Source organism: Haliaeetus leucocephalus, unplaced genomic scaffold (genome assembly GCF_000737465.1).
Source record: "Haliaeetus leucocephalus isolate CR32 unplaced genomic scaffold, Haliaeetus_leucocephalus-4.0 Scaffold0, whole genome shotgun sequence".
In the NCBI taxonomy this organism is placed as follows: domain Eukaryota; kingdom Metazoa; phylum Chordata; class Aves; order Accipitriformes; family Accipitridae; genus Haliaeetus; species Haliaeetus leucocephalus.
Window position 1 is genome coordinate 7,449,309 of NW_010972436.1, and position 23,406 is coordinate 7,472,714.

Here is a 23,406-nt window from a genome sequence, read left to right on the forward strand (position 1 = left end):
AAAAGTGTCACAAATTTTTTATACTCCCTTGTAAAATAGATTTTGAAGCTTGAAGATATAACTCAACAAATATAATCACAGCTATTTGTGTATACTGAACATCAGTCTCTGGTCCTGACACTACTTCTTAATGTGGTTAAGATGTAGTAACACAGCATGTCCTTACTGTGTTAAACTTCAGTAAATGCTTGAGTACTTATTCAGCTGGGTTCTTATACCTAACACGTGGTATTACAGAAAGTTCTTTGGCAAAGTTATCTGTGTAAGTGGTTGTAGGACAAGGGCCATTTTTTAGCAATTTCTGATTTTATTCTAATTTGAATAAAACTTTAGCTAACATTTTCAAAGGCTCTGGGGACAAACCCACATAATTCTATAGAACTAATTAAAGACAACTTCATATCTTAGATCCTCTTATCAACTTCATGTTGAATATTTTGTGTTTAAGTTTTATCCTGGCTAATTCACTTTTTATAGCATTAAATGTAAAACTTCAAAATTATGTAGAAGAATATAAAAAATATGTTTCAAAAACTAGCAAAAAACTTCATTTTCCCAGTTGGGTAGATAATAGTTTATTTTCAGTACAGTGAGAGATCACATTTTTTGACAGAAATCTAAATTCATAACAGTTACACTTACAGTAATTTTTAAAAGGCCTTACTTCAGCTGCAATTATAACCGGATTTCAAACTTACTTCATGATCTAATGTCTCTTCAGTATAGCAAGGGACAGTGATATATTTCTCATAAACAGTGTTCTAGCTCGTCCAGCTTAACTGGAATCCTGATGGTAAAGTCACATATTCAGCATGAAATTTTATATAGACTTGATGAGATGTAGCAGTAAATGGAGCGATGTTTGTATCCTAAAATTAAAGACAAGAAAAATGAGCTTTATAGAACATCAAGATCCTTTGGAAAAGCCAGTCGGAGAGTTAAAACTGAGGCACAAATTGGATCATAGGTTGGAAGTGACCTCAGGTCTGTGCTAGATACTGCTGTTGCATTTCTCCCTCAGGGTATTACAAATATTTAAATCACAAATACAAAGCAATATATCTTAATACCTCCCACTAGATGTCACTGTAAGGTCTGCATTGGAAGGCTCCTAAGGTGCCACACACCCCTCATGCCTTCACTTCCACTCATCTATGTGGAATTCATGCCAGAATTGGGGAAACAGTCTTGAATATGAAATAGTAAAGATTCATTTTAACCACTTACAGGATCAAAGACAGTAGGCAATACATACCATCCCACAGTACGGCCCGGCTGGGGGATAGCTGGCATCTGGCCCATTGTAAAGGATCAGATAGTTGCTACTGCAATCCCCTGGGTCATCGATGCTGATGAAATCAAAGTTCACTGTGACAATTCGTCCCTTGGGTGCAGTAATGGCCCACTCACAATCAGTGTTGTTGTGGTAAGTTGCTGGGTAGCTGGGACTAGCAAAAGAGCCAGTGATGCCGTATAATGTTCCTCCGCATCCTGGAAACAGACACTGTTAATTAGCTTAGAAGGCTTAGTTTCACAAGATACTGCACGGTGTAGTACATTAGTACAGTAGCACTGAAAAACAGAGAGACACTGGGAGCTGGAACAATGAATGTGGATAAGGGTATTATTCCAATAAGAGACAAAATTGAGGCTCTAGCTTCAGCAGCCTGAGAAGAATATGCAATGGGCATTAGACCATCACTGGATATTAAAAATAAAAACCAAAACCCCAAACCTCTTTGAAACAGGAACCAAAGTCTTAAGCCTGTGCCTTGGTCAGTTCAGTTTCCAACTACTCAACTAGAGACAAATACTCTTTGGGTGTTCTTTGGAATGAAAAGTAGTGAATCCTCATGTGATAGAAAAATACAGAGAACAACTCAGAGAAAATAGTCATCTTAAATAAACTAAAGGCCATTTATACCAAAATTCAATCTCCAACTGTGGGCAGAATCTGCAGATGTCCTGGGAGAAATGCAAGTTTATAGAGTAAGAGTAAGCATGTGCAGATCATGCCCCAGATTATTCTCACAGTCTCCAAGAAGTTTCAGCTCACAGCTCACAGAGATGCCATCTTTGTATTTAATAGTATTTATCAGATGTCTTCCATTAACTTGTTCAGGTAGCCCTTGTATCCATGCAAATTGCAGCATTCTATGGGATGGAGTTCCACAGCTTAACTGCATACTATGTGAAGAACTGGTTTGTTTGGTTTGTTTTGAACCTATCACCTCCTGGCTTTATCTGATGGCCTCTAGTTCTTCTATGGAAAAAGTCAATGAACAGTTGATGACTATCATCAGATATCACTCAATTTTATAGACCTCAGTAGTTTCTTAACCAGATTAAAAAGTCTCAGCACTCCTCATACAGAAGCCATTTTTTATGTTGAGCCCTTAGTTATACTGGATTCTTGATAAGAGGAGGAGACCAGAACTGTGCACATCATTCAATTTGTGTGTGAACTTTGGATTTATACAGTGGCTGTCCATTTGTTCTCTCTTCCTTTCCCAGCAATTCCTAGCACTGTGCTGGCCTACTTGACTATTAGTGAGCAGTGACCTCTTGTTTTCATGGAACTATTTTACGCCCAAGATCTTGTTGCTGAGTACTAAAAGTCAACTCAGAGCCCATATTTTTGTAAGTAAAGTTAAGATTGTCTTTTTTTGCCCATGTTCTTCATCAACACTTTCCTATACTGAACTTTATCTGCCTTTTCATGACCAAGCCACTCAATGCTGTAAGGTTATTCTGCAGTGCTTTTCAGCTGGCCACGAGCTTTCCTACCTCCAGTAACTTAGTGTCACGAAGAAACTACTACCCAGCTATTCACTGCCATTTCATAAGCCATTTATGAATGTCTATGATATAGTCACTACACAGCATTATATTTAGGTTATTTTCTTGGGGCAAATTTCAGTCCTTTTCAGGCTTAGCAGTGCCTAGATCCTAGGCCATGTCACAATTGGACTTTTAATGGAGTAGGCTGGGTCACTACCACCACTATGTGGATCCCAAGATAGATGTTCCTGATATTTTTTTGACCTCTCAGTGAAAGAGGTAGATCTTCATCTTAAGCAGACTACATCATCTGAGGTTGCGAAAGTCACTATTAGAGAGAGGGAACTGCTTCCATCACATAGAATGGATCTTGCCCCACTGGTCCTGAGGAAAAACTACCTCTCTCCAGTCACTGAATAGTGTGGACAACAGCTTAAGTGTTGATGAAGCAGGGCCCAAACTGAGCAGGCTGAATTCCACATTTCTGTATTTTCCCTCTATGGACAATTGCTAAGTGGAATTACTTTGTAATTACAGCCTTACCCGTTGAGGATGAAGTCCATGTAATTTCATATCCATCATGAGCCCCTGAAAAATCACTCTTGAAATGAATGTAGACAACATGATTTTGGGGGAAGATGGGACTGGGCACAGTGTTGCCACAGAACCTGCCAAGTAGTGGTGACTGCACATCACTCCCATTTCTGACCTTCAAGGGACACAAAGAACATTGTCAATTTTAAATCCCTATGCCAGTTATACACCAATACAATTATGCAGTGATATAAGCACAGCACAAACTATGTAGTGACTTGCATGCATACCATAATTGTCATTTTAATACTGTTATTTTTCCTACTATATATTCTTGTATAGAAGGAAAAAGAGATCATTAACCAGTCTGTCTGAGGTTTGTAAGTAATTGCACAGAACAAGTATCATCAGAAACAGGTAGCTAAATTTTATGGAGTGGTACATCTCCTGACTGAAAAAATTACTTGACTAGTAGCTAAGACGTGCTTTTAAAATTCAAGCCCATGTTTTACTTTTCAAGAGAAATGTTAATATTCCAGATAAAAAGATTAATTCTTTACCCTGCAGACCACTCTTTTCCCTGGTCACGTTAAGACACAGATCATATTACATAGTTCAGGTTTAATCTGATTTTTGTCTGAGCTCCAATAATGCTGGTGCTTAGGTCCATTTCTTGAGACAGTAAAGAGGATATGAAAGGAGAACTAAATAACGATGCTTTCACAGACATCTGATTTTTGTCATCTGACCAGTGAATAGGGAAACCTTCAACAAGCATGAAAGGCCAGAGTGGGGATTGTGTAGGAGGATATGCTTTTTATTGACACAAAGTACCTTTGCAAGTGTCCTACACTTGTTACTAGAGCTCCTTTTTTTTTTTTTTTAATAAAAAATGTATTTTGAAAAAAAAAATTTTAAGAAAAATATCAAGCAGATGGAATCTACTGCTGGAACGAAAGCACTTATATTCATGGCTTTCTGTTCACGCACAGATGTTAATATTGGATGAAAGCAATCCCGGCTTGCTCTGTTAACTGGGTAACAGCAACAAGAGCTGGGTAAAGATGAGTTAGCTGATAATGAAACTATTTATTCATTGGGTTTGGAACTACTATAGTGTGTATTGTTTAACCTCTTACTGTCACATCTGAGTACCTTTCACCATAAAACTGTAGCAATAAATTGGTCCCTAATGTCAGCTCAGCTCAGGCTTGACCCAAGCTTATTAAAATCCTTTGAATTCAGCAGATTTTGACACAGGCCCACAAAATATGTATACTTGCTTGATACCTCTAGGAAATCACGTGAACACTGGATGCTGTCTTCCAAGCTGAAAGCATGGAAAAAGAGAGAAATCGTGTGATTCATGGGAGCTCGTAGAATGATAGAACAGTCCATATTATTGGGGTGATGACCAGGCCAGCCAGGGCTCTTCAGGTAACCAAATGGCTGGTTATACTCTCTGCTGCAACCTTGAGACAGAAAACCAGAAACATGTAATTGCTTCTCACTGTATGCAATAAACAAAGAGAATGGTAGGTAGATTTTTTTAGACATTTCTTCAAGTTTACCTGTAGCTTGATAGGTAAATCTGACTCCGTTATTAATCATATATTCATCTGATTTGAAAGTCACGATGGCTGTGCGATCGTAAGAATAAAATTCAGGGACTGGAAAAGTTTCAGTGCCACAGAATCTATGGACCGATCCTTGGCTGTGCTGGAATTCAATACATGTCACAAGTTACTTAATGATATAATTCGGTTTTCTACTTACTGAACTTGAGGTGAATAAATGTTGTGGTTTAACCCCAGCCAGCAACTAAGCACCACGCAGCCGCTCACTTACTTCCCCCCCATCCAGTGGGATGGGGGAGAGAACCGGAAGGAAAAAGGTAAAACTCATGGATTGAGATAAGAACAGTTTAGTAGAACAGAAAGGAAGAAATTAATAATGATAATAATAACAATAATAAAATGACAGTACTAATAAAAGGATTGGAATATACAAAACAAGTGATGCACAATGCAATTGCTCACCACTTGCCAACTGATGCCTAGTTAGTTTCTGAGCAGCAATCCCCCCAAGCGAACTCCCCCCGGTTTATATACTGGGCATGACATCCCATGGTATGGAATACCCCTTTGGCCACTTTGGGTCAGCTGCCCTGGCTGTGTCTCCTGCCAACTTCTTGTGCCCCTCCAGCCTTCTCGCTGGCTAGGCATGAGAAGCTGAAAAATTGGTGACTTCTTAGTCTAAACACTACTTAGCAACAACTGAAAACATCAGTGTGTTATCAATAAACATTCTTCTCATACTGAATCCAAAACATAACTCTATACTAGCTACTAGGAAGAAAATTAACTTTATCCCAGCCGAAACGAGGACAATAAATCTTTCAACACTTTCTATACCAGTTATGCAATGCATTTTAAAGTTCTCATGAGAATCACTTAATAATGTCTCAACATTTTATTTGTTATGTATTGTTTATTATATCTCCCCTCAATTATTGTAAGAAACAAACCAAATGTAACAGGTATTTTCATGCCAATATAAGAAACAATGAAAGAAGGTTTAGAATAATATAAAACAAGGGACATAAACAAGATTTTTTTTTTCTGGTTCTTTTTACAAACCCTCTTCTTGGCATGAATATTCATTTTTATTACGGTTCCTGGATGGGAGGAAGTACAATTAGTTATGAAAACATACTGTTGGGCAGTATTTTCTGGGTTTTAAGTTTGGCAGCTCTGTTACTTGGTGCAACTGTGAAAAATTGTGTAACACTTACCAGGTCTAATTCAATGTGTGTATAGCGTGCTTCCATGAGGTCTGTGTACCAATTAGTTAACACACCTTAAGCGGGGCACAGTGCATAATGCTTTGGATATGGCCCTCACATAGAATCATCAATAAATCTATTACCAAATGGTGAGTTTTTTCTCTCTTTACAAAGAGTGAAGGGAAGTGAATGTGAATGGGGAATGGTATCATCTGTAAATTTCTTACTGTTGGTGAATCCTGGAGCTCTAGGTAGTTCTGAGAACAGTCCTGGTCAGAATGGAGGTGGAAGGCCTCAACCACCACCCTGACTTGCTGATGTGGGGGGGCATCAATGACCCAAGTACAGAGAGTAAATGGTGGATATTCATTTGGGAAGTTAGGAGATGTTGCAGTCAGGGATGTAGGAGTTGCATTATATATTCCTCCACACGGTCCTGTGTAAAACAGTAATAAATGCATCATAGAGTGGAAACCTTTCCAACTGGCAAAGAATATTTATTGAGCAAAATTACACTGGACAATATACTTTTGTATTTACCTGTCAATCTCTAGAAGAAAAAAATCTTAAGTAAAACACATGCTAATGCTGTGTCAATGTATGTTATAAAACTCCAATAAATGTTTGTTCCCTATAATATCAGCGTATTTGTTAACAATCTGTGAATGTTCCTGTTTTGCACTCCAGACTGACAGCCATCCCACAACCAGCCAAGACCAAAGAGAATTGCACTAGAGTCTAGCAGTGCTGCTTTTAGCTTGGTTATAGATGCTGTGCTAAGGACTCTTTGCCCCTTCCTGACCCCTATATCTAGAACAAAATTTGATGATTTATTATTTAAACATGTATTTCCACAAAAGAGTCACAACAATGTACATGGATACATATATATGTATACTTACGATCCACTGTGGTGTAGGTAGCATTGAAACCCTCCCTTTCCACAGAATTGTCTGTGATAAATTTCACAGTCAAGGAATTATGGGTAGAAAGAAAAGGAGCTGGCACTGTAGATCCACAGAACGTGCCAGCTAAATTGGCATTTTCATTATTGCCATCGTAAAGCTGGAAGAAGAAATGTATATAAGCCACTAATAGTTCAGGTGCAACAAACAAATAAATAGAATAAAATTCTCTGACCCCTCCCGACATTACAATTTCTTTTACTTGAAAGCACAGTATGTGCTCTTGTGCTTTAACAGGATGTTCTTGATGACTATAATTATTCACTGCCATATTAACTAATTCTGTTGGACAGTGTAAATCTCATTATGGAGCATTCTGGTCCCGTCTTAGCAAATCTATAAAAAATTTATTCTATTTTAATTTGGCATTCTGGTTTCTTTTTTTATATGTAATCTCAAAGCGCTTTTCAGTGAAAAAGGTTCATTTTATTCAGCAAAATGTAAAATTAATTCCTAGTTTCACTGAGCATCTCTAATGCTCAACAGGATCTATAACAGTTCTTGGTGGATCTTGTTTAGCAGCATTCTGCTAGCCTACGTTTCGTATGCTCTTCTCCAAGAAAATAGCTTTCACAGATGCGCATTGAGCATCAAGACTTATTTATTCAAAATTTTGTAAATTAAAGTCTTTTCAAGTAATTGTGTATGATAATGAATCTGCAAGTTTACTTTCGAAGTGCTTGAGTTTTGTTTTGTTTCTATTCTGTGAAATAAATACTCTTTTATATAGGCAGTCTAAGACCAAAAGTGTGTCCCCATAACAATGTTAAAACTATTACTGGTTTCCAAAAAGGCAGGATGTCATCTGGAGTAGTAATCTAACCCAATGAAAAAAGTTTTAATTATATTAAGCAATTCAATTTCTTCATAAGACCATTTTCTATTAATTAAGTTTTAGCCTCATGGAGATGATAGTGGATTGTATCTGACTGATATTTTCTTGTTAAAATACACAGCTATCTTACTTTGACGTAATCGTATCGGCAAGTCTGAGCAGACTGTGCTTCAAGCATGAATGAATTGAAGGTGAGGTTGACCAGTTTGTTTACAGGTGCAGTTATGATCCATACACAGTCCAGATTTTTCTCATATCTTCTGGTCACATTGGAGACTGGAGAGCCAAATGTATAAGCTGAATTTGTCAAGTAACCACCACAGCCGTTCTGAGGTCCTGTTGAAGAAGCAGAAACTTTTCAAAAGCAATTCCTGGCATTTATTTAATCTTCAACTCTTTAATGCAAGCCAGCAGCTTTTTTCTGTGCTACAGAATTTTACTGTCCTGTCTCACAAGGAATATCTGAATGATTAAAAGGCTTTCAACACAAATAGCGTTAGATAGATACAAATCACAATTAGATTTAGTAGAGTGAATTAAGAAAGGCTCATGTCTTCTCTTGAATGTAAAATGAGTATCCATTTTGAAAATATAGCAACAGATTTTTTAAAAGGGACTGTAAGAAGACAGGGGACAGAAATTAAATAGAAGAATGGTGGTTAGAAGGCCTTTTAATGTAATTCTTACCTGCTGGTAAGAATATTTGGACAGTAGGGGGCACTGGGTTGTTAACTTTGAAAATCTGGTTAAAAATTAAGTTGCTCATTTTGGCAATATGACCTCGTTCTGGGGGATTGACTTTGGCAGCCTGATGCTGGGACCCAGACTCATATTCAGGAATCTAGCTAGAAGGGACTTACTCCTGGAAGCGTTTTGCTTGGTGGGAACTTAAAACCTCTCTGAAAAGCAGGCTGCTTTTCATTTGGGTCTCCAGACAGAGCTAAGTCCCTTACTGTACTTACATGCTGTGAAATTTCGAACCCTGTAATGTTTTCAGTCACATTGAAAGAAATTACTTTTGGACAAAAGCAGTTATTAGAAGATCAGAACCCTTTTATTGCATCTAATTACAAACAAGCAAAAAATACAGACCATCTGAAGGGATTGGTTTTTTACTTTTTTTTTTTTTTTTTCCCCTGTAGTTTGATTTCCAGAGGTTGGACTGGGCTAGTAAATCTGAACAATTTATTTACTTTATGCTTCCTTCCCCAGTCTCTGTGAGGTCTCCTGGCCATTTATTTAACTCAGGAATTCAAATTAAGTATGGTTCATACTCTTGCTTTTGAGTCTGAGAAAAAGTTTTTGTAAACTGCACAGAGCAAAGTGGTAACTGCAGGGAGCCTGTTGTCTCCCACAGTGTATCATTTTAGGAGAATTAGATAATAAACGAAGCTACAGCTGTGGCTAAGCAACGTGAATGGAGTTTCAGAGCTTCATCTGCATGTGTAAAATATGCCTGTCTGGCTGACTTACAGTGACTTAACCTTGACACACTGATATATTTCTGGGCATATAAAACTGCACCCTACTTGAGCTACAGTATCACAAAAGATCACTCTGGTGAAAAATCAGCATCCAAGTATCAGGATTGCATCAGTAATGCAGGACTGGAGAGAACCCTGTCTTGCAAGACTGTAATGGTTAAACCAGAGTGACTAAGGCTAAATGTCATCCTGCTCTACTAACCAAAGCCGGAAAAACCCCACCCTAAAAAGAAGTTTGCTTAAAACCAAAATCTTAACAACATGAGATTTAAGCTTTTGCTATAGCTAAAAACGAACAGAAGAAACTTATTACAAAGTGAAAAAGTCAGGAATTAATAGATTCTAGTCCAGTTTCGTGGGCTGTTAATGAAGTCGGAAACTTGGAAAAGTGTTAGCATTCATTCGAACGCCACTGCAGAAGCCGACAACAAACAGTGGGGAAAATGCGAGCAATAAATCACGTTCTTACAAACAGTCTAGGAAGGAGGGAAATGTCAGACAAGAGGGTGCCTGGGCCCTAAGAGTGCAGTTTCGCTATATTTTTCTCTGGGTTCACCCTTCTGCATGATTTATTCAGTCCCTCTGAAACAATCTTGCTGGAGCTGTTTCCTGCTCGGCATTTTGGACACCATCTACTAAACATAACATTAAGCATATAATCATTAGGCATAGATCATAGTCTAACCATCCAGCCCTGCAATATTGAATCTGGAGTGATATACGGGTCAGACACCTTACAAAGCTCCCCTTCACCCTTTTTAGTGTTAGAGTTGCAGAGATGCCAGTTAGACCATTGCAACAGGAGTCAGGGAATTGCCACAGAGCCATGCAACAGAAAGGCTGTCAGTGCTGTTGGACTGTCATTTTTTTGGATATCAAATGTCTGGACCTTTGCAATGGTGCACTTCACTGCTAGCTGTGCAGCTATAAAGACAGCTCAGATGACAAAAAATACAGATGTGGGTAAGCTATGTTTGTACAGCACATAAAATGGACCTGACAGAGAGAGAAATAGGCCAAATCCTCATCATCAGAAAATTAATTCTAGCTAGTATAGCCAATAAGAGCATCTAAGGGAGATAAATAGCTAAAAGTATGATTTACAGTTAATAAAGATGAGGTTTCATCATTAGTTTTCACAATGCTTAGCCCTCTCAGCTGGGGTTGAGTCAGCTGCTTACAGGACAGTACATTATGGCTATACTGGAATCCAACCAGATATCAAGTAGCGCTGCATCAAGTCAAATAAAGAGCAGCCCTTGTTGAAAAATCTATCCAACCTGGTGCTTTTCAGTACTGATCATCTGATTGCAGCCACTAGAAGTTACAGAATAGTGAACTTGTGTAGGTCTAGGGAACACCCACAAGTAAATGAAGAACCAAGTGCTTAACAGGAGGGAACTCACACTAAGAGAAAAACTATTGCACTGCATTTTAGCCAGGACAGAACTCATTGTTTTAAAAACCAGCACCATTTCTCAATAGAAGGCCAAATAGTAGCCATCTGGCCTGCTGGTGGTCATTGATGGAATGGTACTCATCACTGGCTAACACAGCCAGAAAAAAATGTAGCCAAAATTTAGGCAAAATCCGGAACTGAGATGTCTGTTAATTTGTAGGACAGACTGTTAGATATTAAAAGGTAAACTTGATAAAAAGAATAAGAAATGTACCTTATAGAACAATTTGCATATGAGCAGATGGACTGACTACATGGCTTACTGTGTTTTTCAGTCTCTGGTTTCTTATTTAAAATAAAAATCATAAGGTCATCATAAATCAGACTGCAATCTTGTGCCTCTCATAAACAGCTTGCCAGAGAATACAAATTATCAGAATAACTAGGGCACACACTGTCATCACTAATTGCTTTTGGTGGGAAGCATTAACGAAACTAAAAGGCTGAAGGACCATTCAGAAAAGAAAGAATTGCAGGTCCCCTATGGCAAATAAAAATAATTACAGCAGAGAGCAAGCACATGTTTCTCTGTTAAGAGTTACATCCTCTAGATAGGGTATGAAGATGAAGACGAATCTTTGAAGCTGCCTGCCTTTGAAGCACAGCCAGGTGTAAGATTCATTTATATGGGTATGGATGCAGTGAAAGGAGCCTACTGAGTAGTTTTACATCTATCAGAAACAACTAAACCAATGACATTTCAAAACACAATGATCTAATTTTGCTGCCCTTCCCTTACTAAATGAGCACAACAAACATCTACCAGAAGGCAGCAAAGTTCAAAGAACTGTTCTAGTTCTGCCTGAACAGTAATGAAAATCCTCTTCCAGATTTCTGAACCACATTTGGTCTCACCTAGAAGCATGCCTGGGAACTCTAAGCTACTCTCTGATCTGAACTAAAAATCAGAATAAGCAAGGATTAACTCTGCCAAGACTAATGCTTCTTTCCTGATGGGTCTTATTTCCAGTGCAGAGGAATGGCTGGACTAATTGTGGCTGTAATTATTAGCTTATAGCTTGTTTGGATCATGGCTCAGAAGGATATAGGGCTGGAGGGAGGAATTGTACTGTCGCGTTTTGTCTCATGGCTGATACTGAAGGTTGGTAAACCTTCACAAGCTGAGCTGAGCTGTTCCCATGTTTGGCAATCACGGTACAGACATTGAGACTTTGTGTGGAAGCAGGACCCTGGCAGTAGTGGCAGCCCTGACCACAGTGCCTGCAACGTTTCAGGAGGACACTTCTGAAAGCACAGGACTCTTTTTAGTCCTCAGCCTAGTCTTTACACAGAAAGGGTTTCTGACTGGTTTGATGGCCTGGCAATGGTTCCAGCAGTGACATTTAGGACTGCAAATCCCCAGTCTCCTGCTTTAGCAGGATTTCACAAATGCAGTCAGATGAAGTTCATATTCTTAAGTTTTTAGACTATTGGCTGATCCCAAATATGACAGTCCAGACATACTCTTTGCCAAGCCTGCCCTAGTTCTGCAAAACTGTCATGTATGTACCATCCTATCCATCTCCTCGATGTTTGCCTGGGCAGACATGCAGTCTGGCCTCATTCTAATACTTTCTAATACTGTATTAGCATACTTGTTGGCATCACAGCCACCCAGGCCTTTGCAGATCTCTCTTGCGATATGAATCAGAAATGTCTCCTCACCCTTTGTTTGCATGCACCGGAGTACAGATTTTCAGCTGAAGCAGTCATTGACTTTAGTGAAGCTAAGACAACTCATGCCAGCAGAGTTTGCCAACAGTTGTGGGAAGTGCCTTTAGTCTGAATATCCCATTGGCTTTTAACTGTTTAGTCACCTACAATGTTTAATCGCTGTGTATGAAAACTATTTTTCACCTCATTTTTTCAGATCAGTCAGAAATTTCATATTTAAAAGTCTACCTCTTTTCCTATCTATCCAGTTCGAGTATGCAAACCACTTCTATTTATTATGCTTTGGGAGAAGAAATGTCACAGACATTAAATAACTGACATTTCTGAGAGGCATTTGTAGACTATCCCTTAGCTCAAAAGTGGTATTCTTTTCAGAGATATTGAAGAGATGTATTTCAACACTGCAAGTGCTTTCTAAATTTAGTCAGATTTCAAGCCCAAAATTTTTAGCCCAAGAATACATTTGGAAACAGTCCAGGAATTGCGACTTATGAACATATATTCTGAGCTTGTTATAGATGTTCTTATTTTCATAGACTATAATAAGATCAAGAAAAGATATTATTAGCCATGACTTATTCATTATTTTAATAGATTAAGCTAATCATAGTTAAGCTATGACAGTGTAATGAATCTGAAGTGTGTAATATTAACGTGTAATATATTTGGTAAAAAATTGTGTGAACCAAAAGCCCTAAGAAATTTTTGCAAGAAGTCTTGTGAGTTTCAAGCAATTTGCTTCTCAGTTAGACCCTCTGCAGTACCAAGCTCTAAGTCCAGGTTGGGTATCTTGAGATACACTCCTGGAAACTTGTCCTAATGGGCTGTGATATCTCTGCCATGCACTGCTGCTTTTCCAAAGGCATGAGAAGATCTAACAGCATTCACATGCCACAGTCAAGGACACGTTCTTCTAAGAATTGTTTTTGTTGGGGGGAGAAAAATTTGCAGGAAGGCTGAGATTCAGCTGTGCTGAGTCCTTTCCCACCTAACAGTCCATAACTGCTGTTGTCAGTACAGGTGCCTGGTGCCACCTACAGCAGGTGCTAACATTATTTACATAAATCAGTGCAATGAATTACTTCTGGTGGTGTAAGACTTTAGAAATGACTCACAAAGAAACACCTAACCCTGACATATGCAATAGAATAACCAAACCAATATTTTACACCTTATATTGCCCATTCAGAACTGGGGGGGTGGGGGGAGTTCAGCAATTCTGAACAACCCCAAAAAGCTCTGCAGCAACTGCACATGCTGAGCACTGCTGAAAATCTGTACCTAGAAACTGAATAGTGAGCCATGTTTTCAGTTTGCAGGGCAGAAGTGGACTTAGAACTATGTTAAGCAAATTTTTTTGTTGACAAAATAAAATAGCATAAAAATACTGTGAAAATTCTACTGGATCCATTTTTTAATAGTACACTTTAATTTCATTAGGGGAGAGCATAACAGTAAATCCATTAGTGATAGACACTTAGTGTACTGTATTCCAAACAGGAAACAAGTAATTCAATATCCAGCTAATAGGGAAGACAAGATACCTCCGAGTGATTTATCAGGTAAGTTACAGATAATTTTGTCAGAAAGAAAAGCATATAGATTATCATCTATTTCTATTATATGCATACTAGATTATTTATGTCAATTACCTATTAATGCATTTTTCTGGGATATCACAGAAGATTCATTTTTCCAGCTATTTTTCTTCTAAACTCTACTCGCTTAATTTTTTTTTCCTGTGTAAAATGATTAATATTCATTCAATAGAAATGTTCATTCAAATAAAAAGGACAGAGGGATCCTTGAGGGAAAAACTGGGAAAACTCAGGACAATGCAAAGGACAGGGTGTTTGAGGACTTCACATTCCAACAGCCTAATGGTTGCCAAAGGTTTTGGAGGCATTTCTTCTGCCTTAGAGCCTACAACATTAGTTTTCTCATTGTTGCCACCCTATTCTTCTTGCCTGTCTATATCCATCTGGTTTTCCTTGTCCTGTGTTTAAACTAAAATCTCTTTGTGACAGCAGATTGTTGCTTTATTCTGCCCATGCAGTCCCTAGCACAGTGGAATCATGGCCAAGGTACCCCAAGGTAATGCAAACAAGGGATGACATTGGTATTAATGCAGTACACCATACTGCTCTTTAACAAAGTATAAATGTGAATTTCTCCTGCATGTTCACAAGCGATAGTATAAAAAAGGGGAGGGGAAAGAGCTGGCTACAGCTTGAAGTCAAGCAGCATTTAGAGCTGTAGAGAAAAAGCAGGAAATCTTCCTGCCCTCCTCCATCCTACCTTCCCCAGTGTCCCAACTCCATTTCGGTTTTGCCTGTATTGTGTGAAGACAGCTCAGGAAGAGCTTTCTGACTCAACCCACTTACCTAACCATGTGTAACACTTTGCTTCTTGTAAATTCATATGGCTTCCTCAGACAGCCCCCATGAGCAGACCTGCCTTTCAGAAAACCCCTAGATCCTTCTCCAATGGTTTAGAATGTGATATGTTTTTCATTACTGAGACAATGGAGCTATGTACGCGAGCACAGAGAGCTGCCAAGGAGAAATGATGTGCTGTTAATAAGGTCACAGCTACATCTCCCGACAGGGGTTGCTGACTCTTTAAAAACAAGAAAAAACCCCAAACCCTTATATATCTTCTCAGCCTTTGTATCATAAGCCTCAGAGGGATCACAAATTGGGGTGAGAGGGTCACCCCACTGCTGGATGGGAATAGGCAGAAGCTCCATTTATCACCAAGTACAAAGTGCCTGCTATTACAGCAGGAATGGCAGAGGTATGTGCAGGCTCCGTCCCTGCCAGCCAGGGTCAGTGGAAAAGCTCAGGTCTCCCCTTAGAGCTGGAGAGATAATCAGGAGATCTTTGGCCGAGTCACAAGCTCAGTACACGCAGACCTTATTCTTTGGGGAGAGATCTTAGCTTTCGTTCCTTCACAGAGATCTCATGTAACCAAATGCCTTAAGCTGGTATTGATTTATCTCTTCTCATCCTTTTATTATTGCCTAGAGGAACACACGCTCACTGTGGAAGGGAGGTATAATCTCATTTTACAGACTGAAAACAAAGGCAGAAAAAAGGTCAGTGGTTACTAAAGTAAGAGTCGTCTGTCTTTCCACAAATCTAACACTTGCAGGAGGCTGGGATCTTCCAGTCACCCCAGTTCACCAGCTCAGCCTGAGAGCACATCCAGTGATTCCAAAGATAAGGCCAGTAAGTGCCAAATTTAGCAGCAGAGATAGTGAAATTATAAACCCACCAAACTCCACCAACAAGGGCCATATGTTCCCCTGCCTCAAATGCACCATATCACAGAGTCGGTTGTGACAAAGAATGCTGGTTGTGAAATGTGCACTTAACAATCTAATGCACAGCGTGTGGAGTAGCAAGGTGAAAGAAAAGACATTTGACAAAAAAGGTGAGATGTTGCTGTGCTGCCAAATTAATACTATTTCATACTTCCTGTTAGTCTCCCTTTTCTGACTAGTGGGGGAACGTTCAATATTCTAGTGGGTGCAGGATCAGTGATGCAAACAAATTGTTTTAATTAAAACAGAGCATGTTTTTCTACAGAAATTTCAGGGTTTAACTCTTGGAATGCCTGGTTACTGTCGGTCTTGCTAGGCTTCTGTGAGTTTCCTACTTCATCTTCTCTCTTTCCTTCCACCACAATGGTTATCAGATGGACTCCCTACTAATAAAATTCACAAGAGAGAAAGAATAGATAATGTTGGATTTTGGCTGTACCCCTGAGAGAAGCCTGATCAGGAAAGAAATTGTAAGAGCTTACAAGGAAAAGAAATAGTGTAGTTTGCTACAAACAAGTGTACTGTTTCTGCTTGCTTCTTTCAGATACATAATCAGGGTCACTCACAACATTAAATAAAGAGCAATAATCACGTTATCAGTTGTGCTTCCCCAGGGTAACTACAGAATAATGCGCTCATTGCCATCCAACAGAGAATGAGGCTTCTTGTTTCTCTACAGATACCATCTTCCTTATAAGAGATTTATCATTATTAATTGTCATCTGATTGCATTTGGACTCTTACAAAACCACATGGGGTTTATCTTTTGACAGACATGAGGGAGCTTCTCTAAAGCACCTTTTAGAATAACAGGCTTTTAGATCTTCATGGTTTTATTCTCTTTCATTTGAAGCAGAATCTCAGACCTCATAGTACAAAGACGTGTCACAGATTTTCCTGGCTCTATTTTTTAGACAAGTCAAACTGGGAACGTTTATAGGAATGTGACTCATGTTTTCCTTTTATAACATAGTTTTCTACTTTTTGGCCATTTTGTACTAGCATGGGGCTGTCAGGATCCTTCCTAAGGACTATGTGGTTTAGTCCTTGTGGATTGCTTCCCACAGTGGAGAAAGAAGACCTACCATTAAGCATCTCACCACCATGGGCTCTTCGTCACACAACCCATATCTCTGCATGGCCATCTTTTCCAACTTGCAAATCCATTGCTCCTCAGTAACTCCTGCAACATGACAACCTCCCTTTCCTTGGGATCCTGCAGAAATGTGCCTCCAAAACTTAGCCTAATAGATGTCAAAGTTTATTCATAAAAGGCTTCTCCTCACTCTAGGAAATTATCAGGCATGGTACTGACTTGAAGAGCTTGGCTTGTGTTCTGTTGTGTGCTTAAGCAGAATCTCTGGCAAGTTGCACAAATAAATCTAAAGTCAGTGGCTAAAAAAAATTGACTATATGCCAACAAGAAGAGCAAGAGCTTGGGGAGTTCCTGATGATCTCACCCTGGAAGCATGAACCCCAGCTGTGGGGGATCTCTGACAACAGATACCTAATGCTTTCAAGACAGCAGCATGTGAAGAAACATTATGTTACTTGAAATAACAGTCCACAAAAGTGGTCTTAAAGATTCTTGTAGCAATTACTTAGAGTGAAGCAAAGGAAGAGTTAATAATAGTGATGACCATGAGGTTCTGTGGGAATGTTTTTCTTGGCAAAGCCTGTAGAACCAGTTATTTTCCTTATCTGTAAATACTTTCTCAGACTGTATCAAATGAGAAAGTCCCTGGCTAGGGGTTGGGAGGGGATTCAATGACTCAGCAGAAGGCTATGTTTGTTCTGCCACAAAGGCCTTTCATTCTGAACTGTCTGAGTACCAGCCTTGTAGACTAGACAATTACTTCTTTCTAGATCACAAAAACCATTGAGTTAATTACCCGGGAAACTAGTAGCAATGACATGAAATCAATTTACATGTAATAATTTGTTGCTTGTCATTTCTAAACAATTCAGATGTTACAAGAAGGTAAAAAATTCCTTTTACACCTTGAGCTTAAAAATAGACTACTGGGCTTAAACCTTTTTTTAAGGCAATAATCAAGTTTTGCCCCTGACTCTTGTGTCCATCAAAACATTTAACATCCAGTGCCTTCTCACTATGATCCCATTTATGTTATGGCCAGTTAACCAGACTGATCCACAAAATCAGTAGAGATCAGCACAATGGTACCTGGGGGGAACGCCAGTCTTAACTGGTCTTAACACTTTAGTTTTTAAAAAAGTGAGCAGTGAACTGCAAGAAAATGGAAATGGAGGATGGATGGAAAGGAGGCATCTTTAGGGCACCACCAACCCTTGACTACAAAAGAAAGAGTTCTCGGGTATTGCCAGATTTCCTTCAAAAGAGAGGCCTTTGCGTGCCGCTAGGTCTTCAGTCACCCAAGAAATGCCTGTGCGTTTCAGAGAGGCAGGGAAAGATTAGCAAAGAATAAAAGGAATCTGTTCAGAATCAGAGCTGGAATGCAGGGATTCTATAAGCCTAGTATTTACCTTAGTTCACTCAATTTTGACAAAATCAGAAACATTTTCCTGCTTCCAGCACCCCTAGTGAGTGAGACCGTAACCACTCCTCACCAAAGGAAATTACTTACCAGCAGATTCTTGGGGTTACGAGTCTGATAATAATCTTACCTAAGGTCTCCCTGAAAGATGCTTTCCATCCCCTGCCTGCTCCAAAGAAGTCAGTGTTAAACACCAGGAACAAGTTATTACTGGAGCTCTTAATATTCGGAGGCAGTTCTGAGCCACAGAATTTCCCAAGGAGAGGAGCATGGGTGTCTGAGCCATCATATACAGCCACATAATCTTTGTAGCAGGAGGGAGATATTTCAAGCTGGAAGCTGTTGAATCTGTAAAATACACATGGAGCTTTAGGTATCACACTTTCATTTCTATTCCTGTGTTATGTGTGTTTTTAGTGCTTAAGGAAAGGTCCAAGTAATAGCAATAGCCAAAGCCATACACAGACAGATACCACAAAACATTTCAAGGTACAAGCAAGCAGAACTATTAACTGCATGGCAAAACACTCCAGCCAACCAGCCTCAAAGAAATAGTGACCCTCACCTGCTGGGCCACTTGCAAGGCAAGCTGTCAGCACACCTCAGCTTTCTGTGAAGCAGCAGATCTCCCCTGTGCAAACATACCCTCTCTCACTTCTGCAAATTGCTCAGCCTGCAATTTCCTTGGGCACATGAGGGGCGTATAAAATGCAAGCTCAGAGTGCAGACCAGCTGGGTCTTCTGCTTAGTTGGGAAATGTTCTTTTAATTCACAATCAGCATATATGTTACAGAAGAATGTGTCCATCTTTTAATTTCTCAGTGGCGAAGTTTTGCAGCAGCCATATCCCTCTTTTAGGCAAGACAGCACGCACTCAGAAGTATATTCTTTCTGGGTGGGTATTATTACTTGGGCTGTAAAGTGATTCCAATTCTAAATTCTAATTCTAAAAGAATTCTTTTTTTTCTTATATCAACTCACAGGAGTCTCATAACTCCTCAAAGGCTGACGGCATTTAACTGAAAGCATGAGCTGCATTTTTACAATTTCTTAGTCCTCTTGGTAACCAAAGTGGGAAGTTAAAATTGTGGTGATGTTTTGCACATAACAAGTTACAGAGGAAGACGTAAGGGAGCCTGAGGTTGATGGCTTCAGTAGCCATTTCTCATTTTAGTTCAGCTTTCCCCTTGGAAAAGGAAAGACAGAGAGAAAATTGTCAATAATTGCTGTCTTTAAGTGGAATCAGAGACCCCTCTGTCCCCTTGATGACAAGGTGAACTTGGATTACATACTTGAGCGCCACTACTTTGCTGTATCCAACTGTGATGTAGTATGAGCAGTTCATGTTGTTGTGATAATCAAGAACTGAATGGGCTGGACTGCTAATAACACCAACAGAGCCATTGAAAATGCCACCACAAGCTGTAGGGGAAACAGAAAAAAGAGTGATTAGTGTCTGAATACTAGCTTGGTCCTAATCTTCATATTTCTTGCAGGAGTTCAGCCATAAGGAAAGAGAAGCCCTTGATAAATTAGGAGCAGTCCTCACTGTCATGCCTAGAACTGTTAAATGTGGAGATGTCTATCAGGTTGTGCTCTGCACTGGAAGGCTACACAATATCGAAGTAACAGGTTGTTACTAGTCCATACCAAATGGCAATGGCTCCATGTTTGTGCAGTAAAAGGCTGAGCCTGATTTCAAGTGTGCTGCAGTAGGACCAGGGAGCAGTGGGATGGGGTGGGTGCACCACGCAGCAGCATAAGTGAGGTGTGTGTGGAGTAGCTCTGCACCCGTTCTAGCTTGCCAAGAGAAACCTGGCTGATATGTAGGCAAAGACATTCCCTCACCCAAACCCTGGCCCCATGGAAGCCTCTCGAAGTTTGGCACTGACACAAAAGCAGCTACAATTGCACACATAGCCCTGCCCCTGACTTTTCTGGAATAACTGTACACAGAAGGTCATCATCTCTCCACCTTCTGGCTGGGCTGGGACATTACTGTAGCATTTGTTCTGTGCAGAAAGGCAGGGAAGAGTCCCCAGGTGTCACTAACCATGGGGACTGTTCCCCAGTTCAGCTTGTTCACCTTGTGCTGGGACTTGCCAGCAGTGGGGGGGGCTGAGTTGGAGGACAGCGTACTTGCTCTCCGGCTGAGGAGCAAGTTAAACTCTGCAGCTGTGAACTAAAGGCACTGCTTGGCTCTTCAGGGTTTCACACCATGGATGCTGGGGAGGCCAGGATGTGGCTAATGTTTGTTCCCAGTTTCAGTGCTTGCGGGAACAGAAACGATTATAAAACCAACTCCATTGTTAGCTTCAGCCTTTATTTTATAATCTTAACTTGGCAAAAAAACGTTTCCCTGCGTCCTGTTGATAAATAGCTCAAAGCCACACAGAACTTTTCATGCTTTAAAGGACATGCCATTGCCAAGGCCAGCACCTTAACCAAAGGCAGTCCCACACAGGGTGCTGCTGGACGCAGAGTCCCTGGCTCCTCAGCTGGCAGCCTGGAGCACTGGCAGATAAAGGACGGGAGGCAGAGGATAAAGAATGAGCATTATTCTACAATAGGAGGGGGAAGCCTTGTTCTCTTTTTTTTCCATCAAACAATACAACTAGAGGGAAGAGGAATGTTAATTGCTAGAATCTGCTTTGTGTACAGCAACAATCTAATAAGGCTGCAGTCATCTTTCTCAAATGTCAGAAGTCACAAGTCAGATAGCAGCAACTGACTTGAGTGAGTTATGAAGGTCTTTTCCATGAGTAACTGCACAGTGTCATTTCTCGATGCCATTGCCTTTGTCTTATCTGTATCAGGCCATTCATTTTACATAAAGAATTTAGCCTTATGCTTTTTGCTGTGGCTTTGAACATGAGGAATATATTAAGGGAAATACCAAAGTTAAGAACTCACACTTCTCTCTGCAGTTAGAAAATGAAATAGCTTTCAAAAATCAAAGTACTGTCTCTATAAGTTAAACCTAGAAAATACTAAAATTGATTTTGAAAATAAAATTAATCTTTTGGGATATTTATATTTGCAGATACAAATTCTAAACTCAGGTGGAAACTTCTTTTTTTAATATATATTTACTCTTTTAAACAAAAGAGATCTCATGTGAATGACAAAAAGTTTTGGTGGAAATATTTATTAAAAAAGAAAAGTATACCTAGATCCCAATTTTTATTTACATTAATACCTGGCACTGCAAAAGGGTCATCAAATGGAGGCATATAGGTGGATACATTTAAGATCCTGTTCTGCTTCCCGTGTTGTATAACATAGTTTTAGTATAACTAAGAATCAGACCATTCTCCTGTATGTGACAAAATCTTTTACATTAACTCAGTTAAATAAACTGGTGATGTTTCTCCTTAAACATTATTTAAAAAAAAAAGAAACAAAACCCAAAGAAAACCCAAAGAAAACCCAAACAACAAAAAAAACCTGCCAAAATGGGTTGCATTTCTTTTCTACAGCAAAAGAAAAGTGTTTCAGTTTCTGACTTGGTCTGTTGTAGTGTCTTGAAATGAGATAACACATCAGTCAGTGACTACATGCACCAAACAGTCCCATGTCTGGGTCCTGAGAGCTCCTCCGGGCAAGTGAAGAGGGAATATGAACCATCTACATCCATCTAAGATATTCCCAATGTGAGGTACAGTATTTCCTATGCTGAACCATTATCCAGCAGGAATATTTCCACCGCCTAAAGCATAGGACAGTGGCTACTCACCAATTGCTCTGTATCTTGCCTGGAATCCAAAGCCTGCAATGTGGGAATCGGTGTAGAAGTTGAGCAGCATAGGTCCAAAGACACTGACTGGGGCAGGGAGCTCATTACCACAGAGCGTGATGAGAGGATGTGGGGTAACCCTCGTCCCACTGAAGATGCTTATTCCATCATAAAGACAAATTCTGCTCAAGAGTGCTGGGGCTGCGCGGACATATAATGCAGAAGTGTTAGTAGCATATTTTCCATGTGATATACTGAGCTGTAAGTATATAGGTGTCACACAGAATAAGAATTAAATTTTATATTACTTTCCATTCCAGGATCTGGGATCTCATTTGCTTGCTGAGGAAGCAAATGTCAATTTTTAAAATGCAGAAAAACTGAGGCAGAAAAAGGTGAAGACACCTCATATATAAGACATCAGACTGGTCTCATTCAATACATCCTATCATCTGGAAAAGGCTCCAGGCCCCTTGAGTTTGTGGGAGTTCATATTTGAGTGAATACCATCTATGAGGAGATGAGAGGACCTAACAAAAGCATGGATCTCCTCTGCGCATCAAAGCAATGCGCCTTTTGTTACAGGCAACCAACTGCCTAGTATTTCTTTCCCCTAATGTAGAAGTCAGCACTCAGCGCAGGGAATTTTAAATCATTAAGAGTGAGAATTTGGGAAAATGAAAAAAAAGTCCATATACTAACATGTTTCAGAGCTGACTTCTTTCTCTCTGAATTCCCTCAAACTTTGGAGTACCTAAACCCAGATTCTTCAGCTTGACTCAGAAGACAAAAAAATGTAAATTTAATCTTGTGTTTTGCCAGTGAAGTGCTGCAACTGTGGCAGTCAGTGGAGATTTGGAGATGACTGAGCAATAGGAAAAAACCCAACTATTTTCAAGAGCAATCTGCTTTAGGGGGCAAATTGGTGCTGATATTAGGGTGAGTGAAAAGCTGCCCATTCAAAAGCACCAAGAAACACAGAAATGAGGAATGTAGCATTCCATTGGTGTTTCCCCTTGGTATTTATTTTCTCCTTTGCAGTTAGATTTCTGGAGGAATGAGCCATACTCTCTGACTCCCTGCCCTACCTTCCTGACTTTCTAGTGACCTCACCATTTGCAACCAGATTCAACTGAGGCGAGAGGTCTCAAATGTATTAAGTTCATATAAATTTCATGAAGGTCAGTAGCTGAGTTACAAGTGCCAGAGGAATGTCCCCAAAGGACAAGCTGTGCTTTCAGTGTAAGGGCGGTGAGTGCGGGCAGAGACCTGCTGACCACCAGCCACGGGGCCCTGGGAGCTCAGAGCCATG

The 23,406-nt window shown here is 39.8% G+C and overlaps 1 protein-coding gene across 1 annotated transcript in view; it reads right to left on the reverse strand.

Annotated features, from left to right (window-relative positions):
• Positions 1-572: 572 nt before the first annotated feature.
• CUBN (cubilin (intrinsic factor-cobalamin receptor)) overlaps positions 573-23,406 on the reverse strand; it is a 148,794-nt gene continuing 125,960 nt past the window's right edge. The window contains exons 57-67 of the mRNA XM_010576658.1: positions 22,095-22,295; positions 19,651-19,780; positions 18,489-18,706; positions 8,031-8,236; positions 7,003-7,165; positions 6,328-6,536; positions 4,887-5,034; positions 4,606-4,787; positions 3,325-3,490; positions 1,256-1,491; positions 573-869 (exon numbers count right to left, since the gene is read on the reverse strand). Coding sequence (XP_010574960.1) covers positions 762-869; positions 1,256-1,491; positions 3,325-3,490; positions 4,606-4,787; positions 4,887-5,034; positions 6,328-6,536; positions 7,003-7,165; positions 8,031-8,236; positions 18,489-18,706; positions 19,651-19,780; positions 22,095-22,295 — 1,967 coding nt within the window. The 3' untranslated portion in view covers positions 573-761. The remainder of the gene's footprint in view (positions 870-1,255; positions 1,492-3,324; positions 3,491-4,605; positions 4,788-4,886; positions 5,035-6,327; positions 6,537-7,002; positions 7,166-8,030; positions 8,237-18,488; positions 18,707-19,650; positions 19,781-22,094; positions 22,296-23,406) is intronic.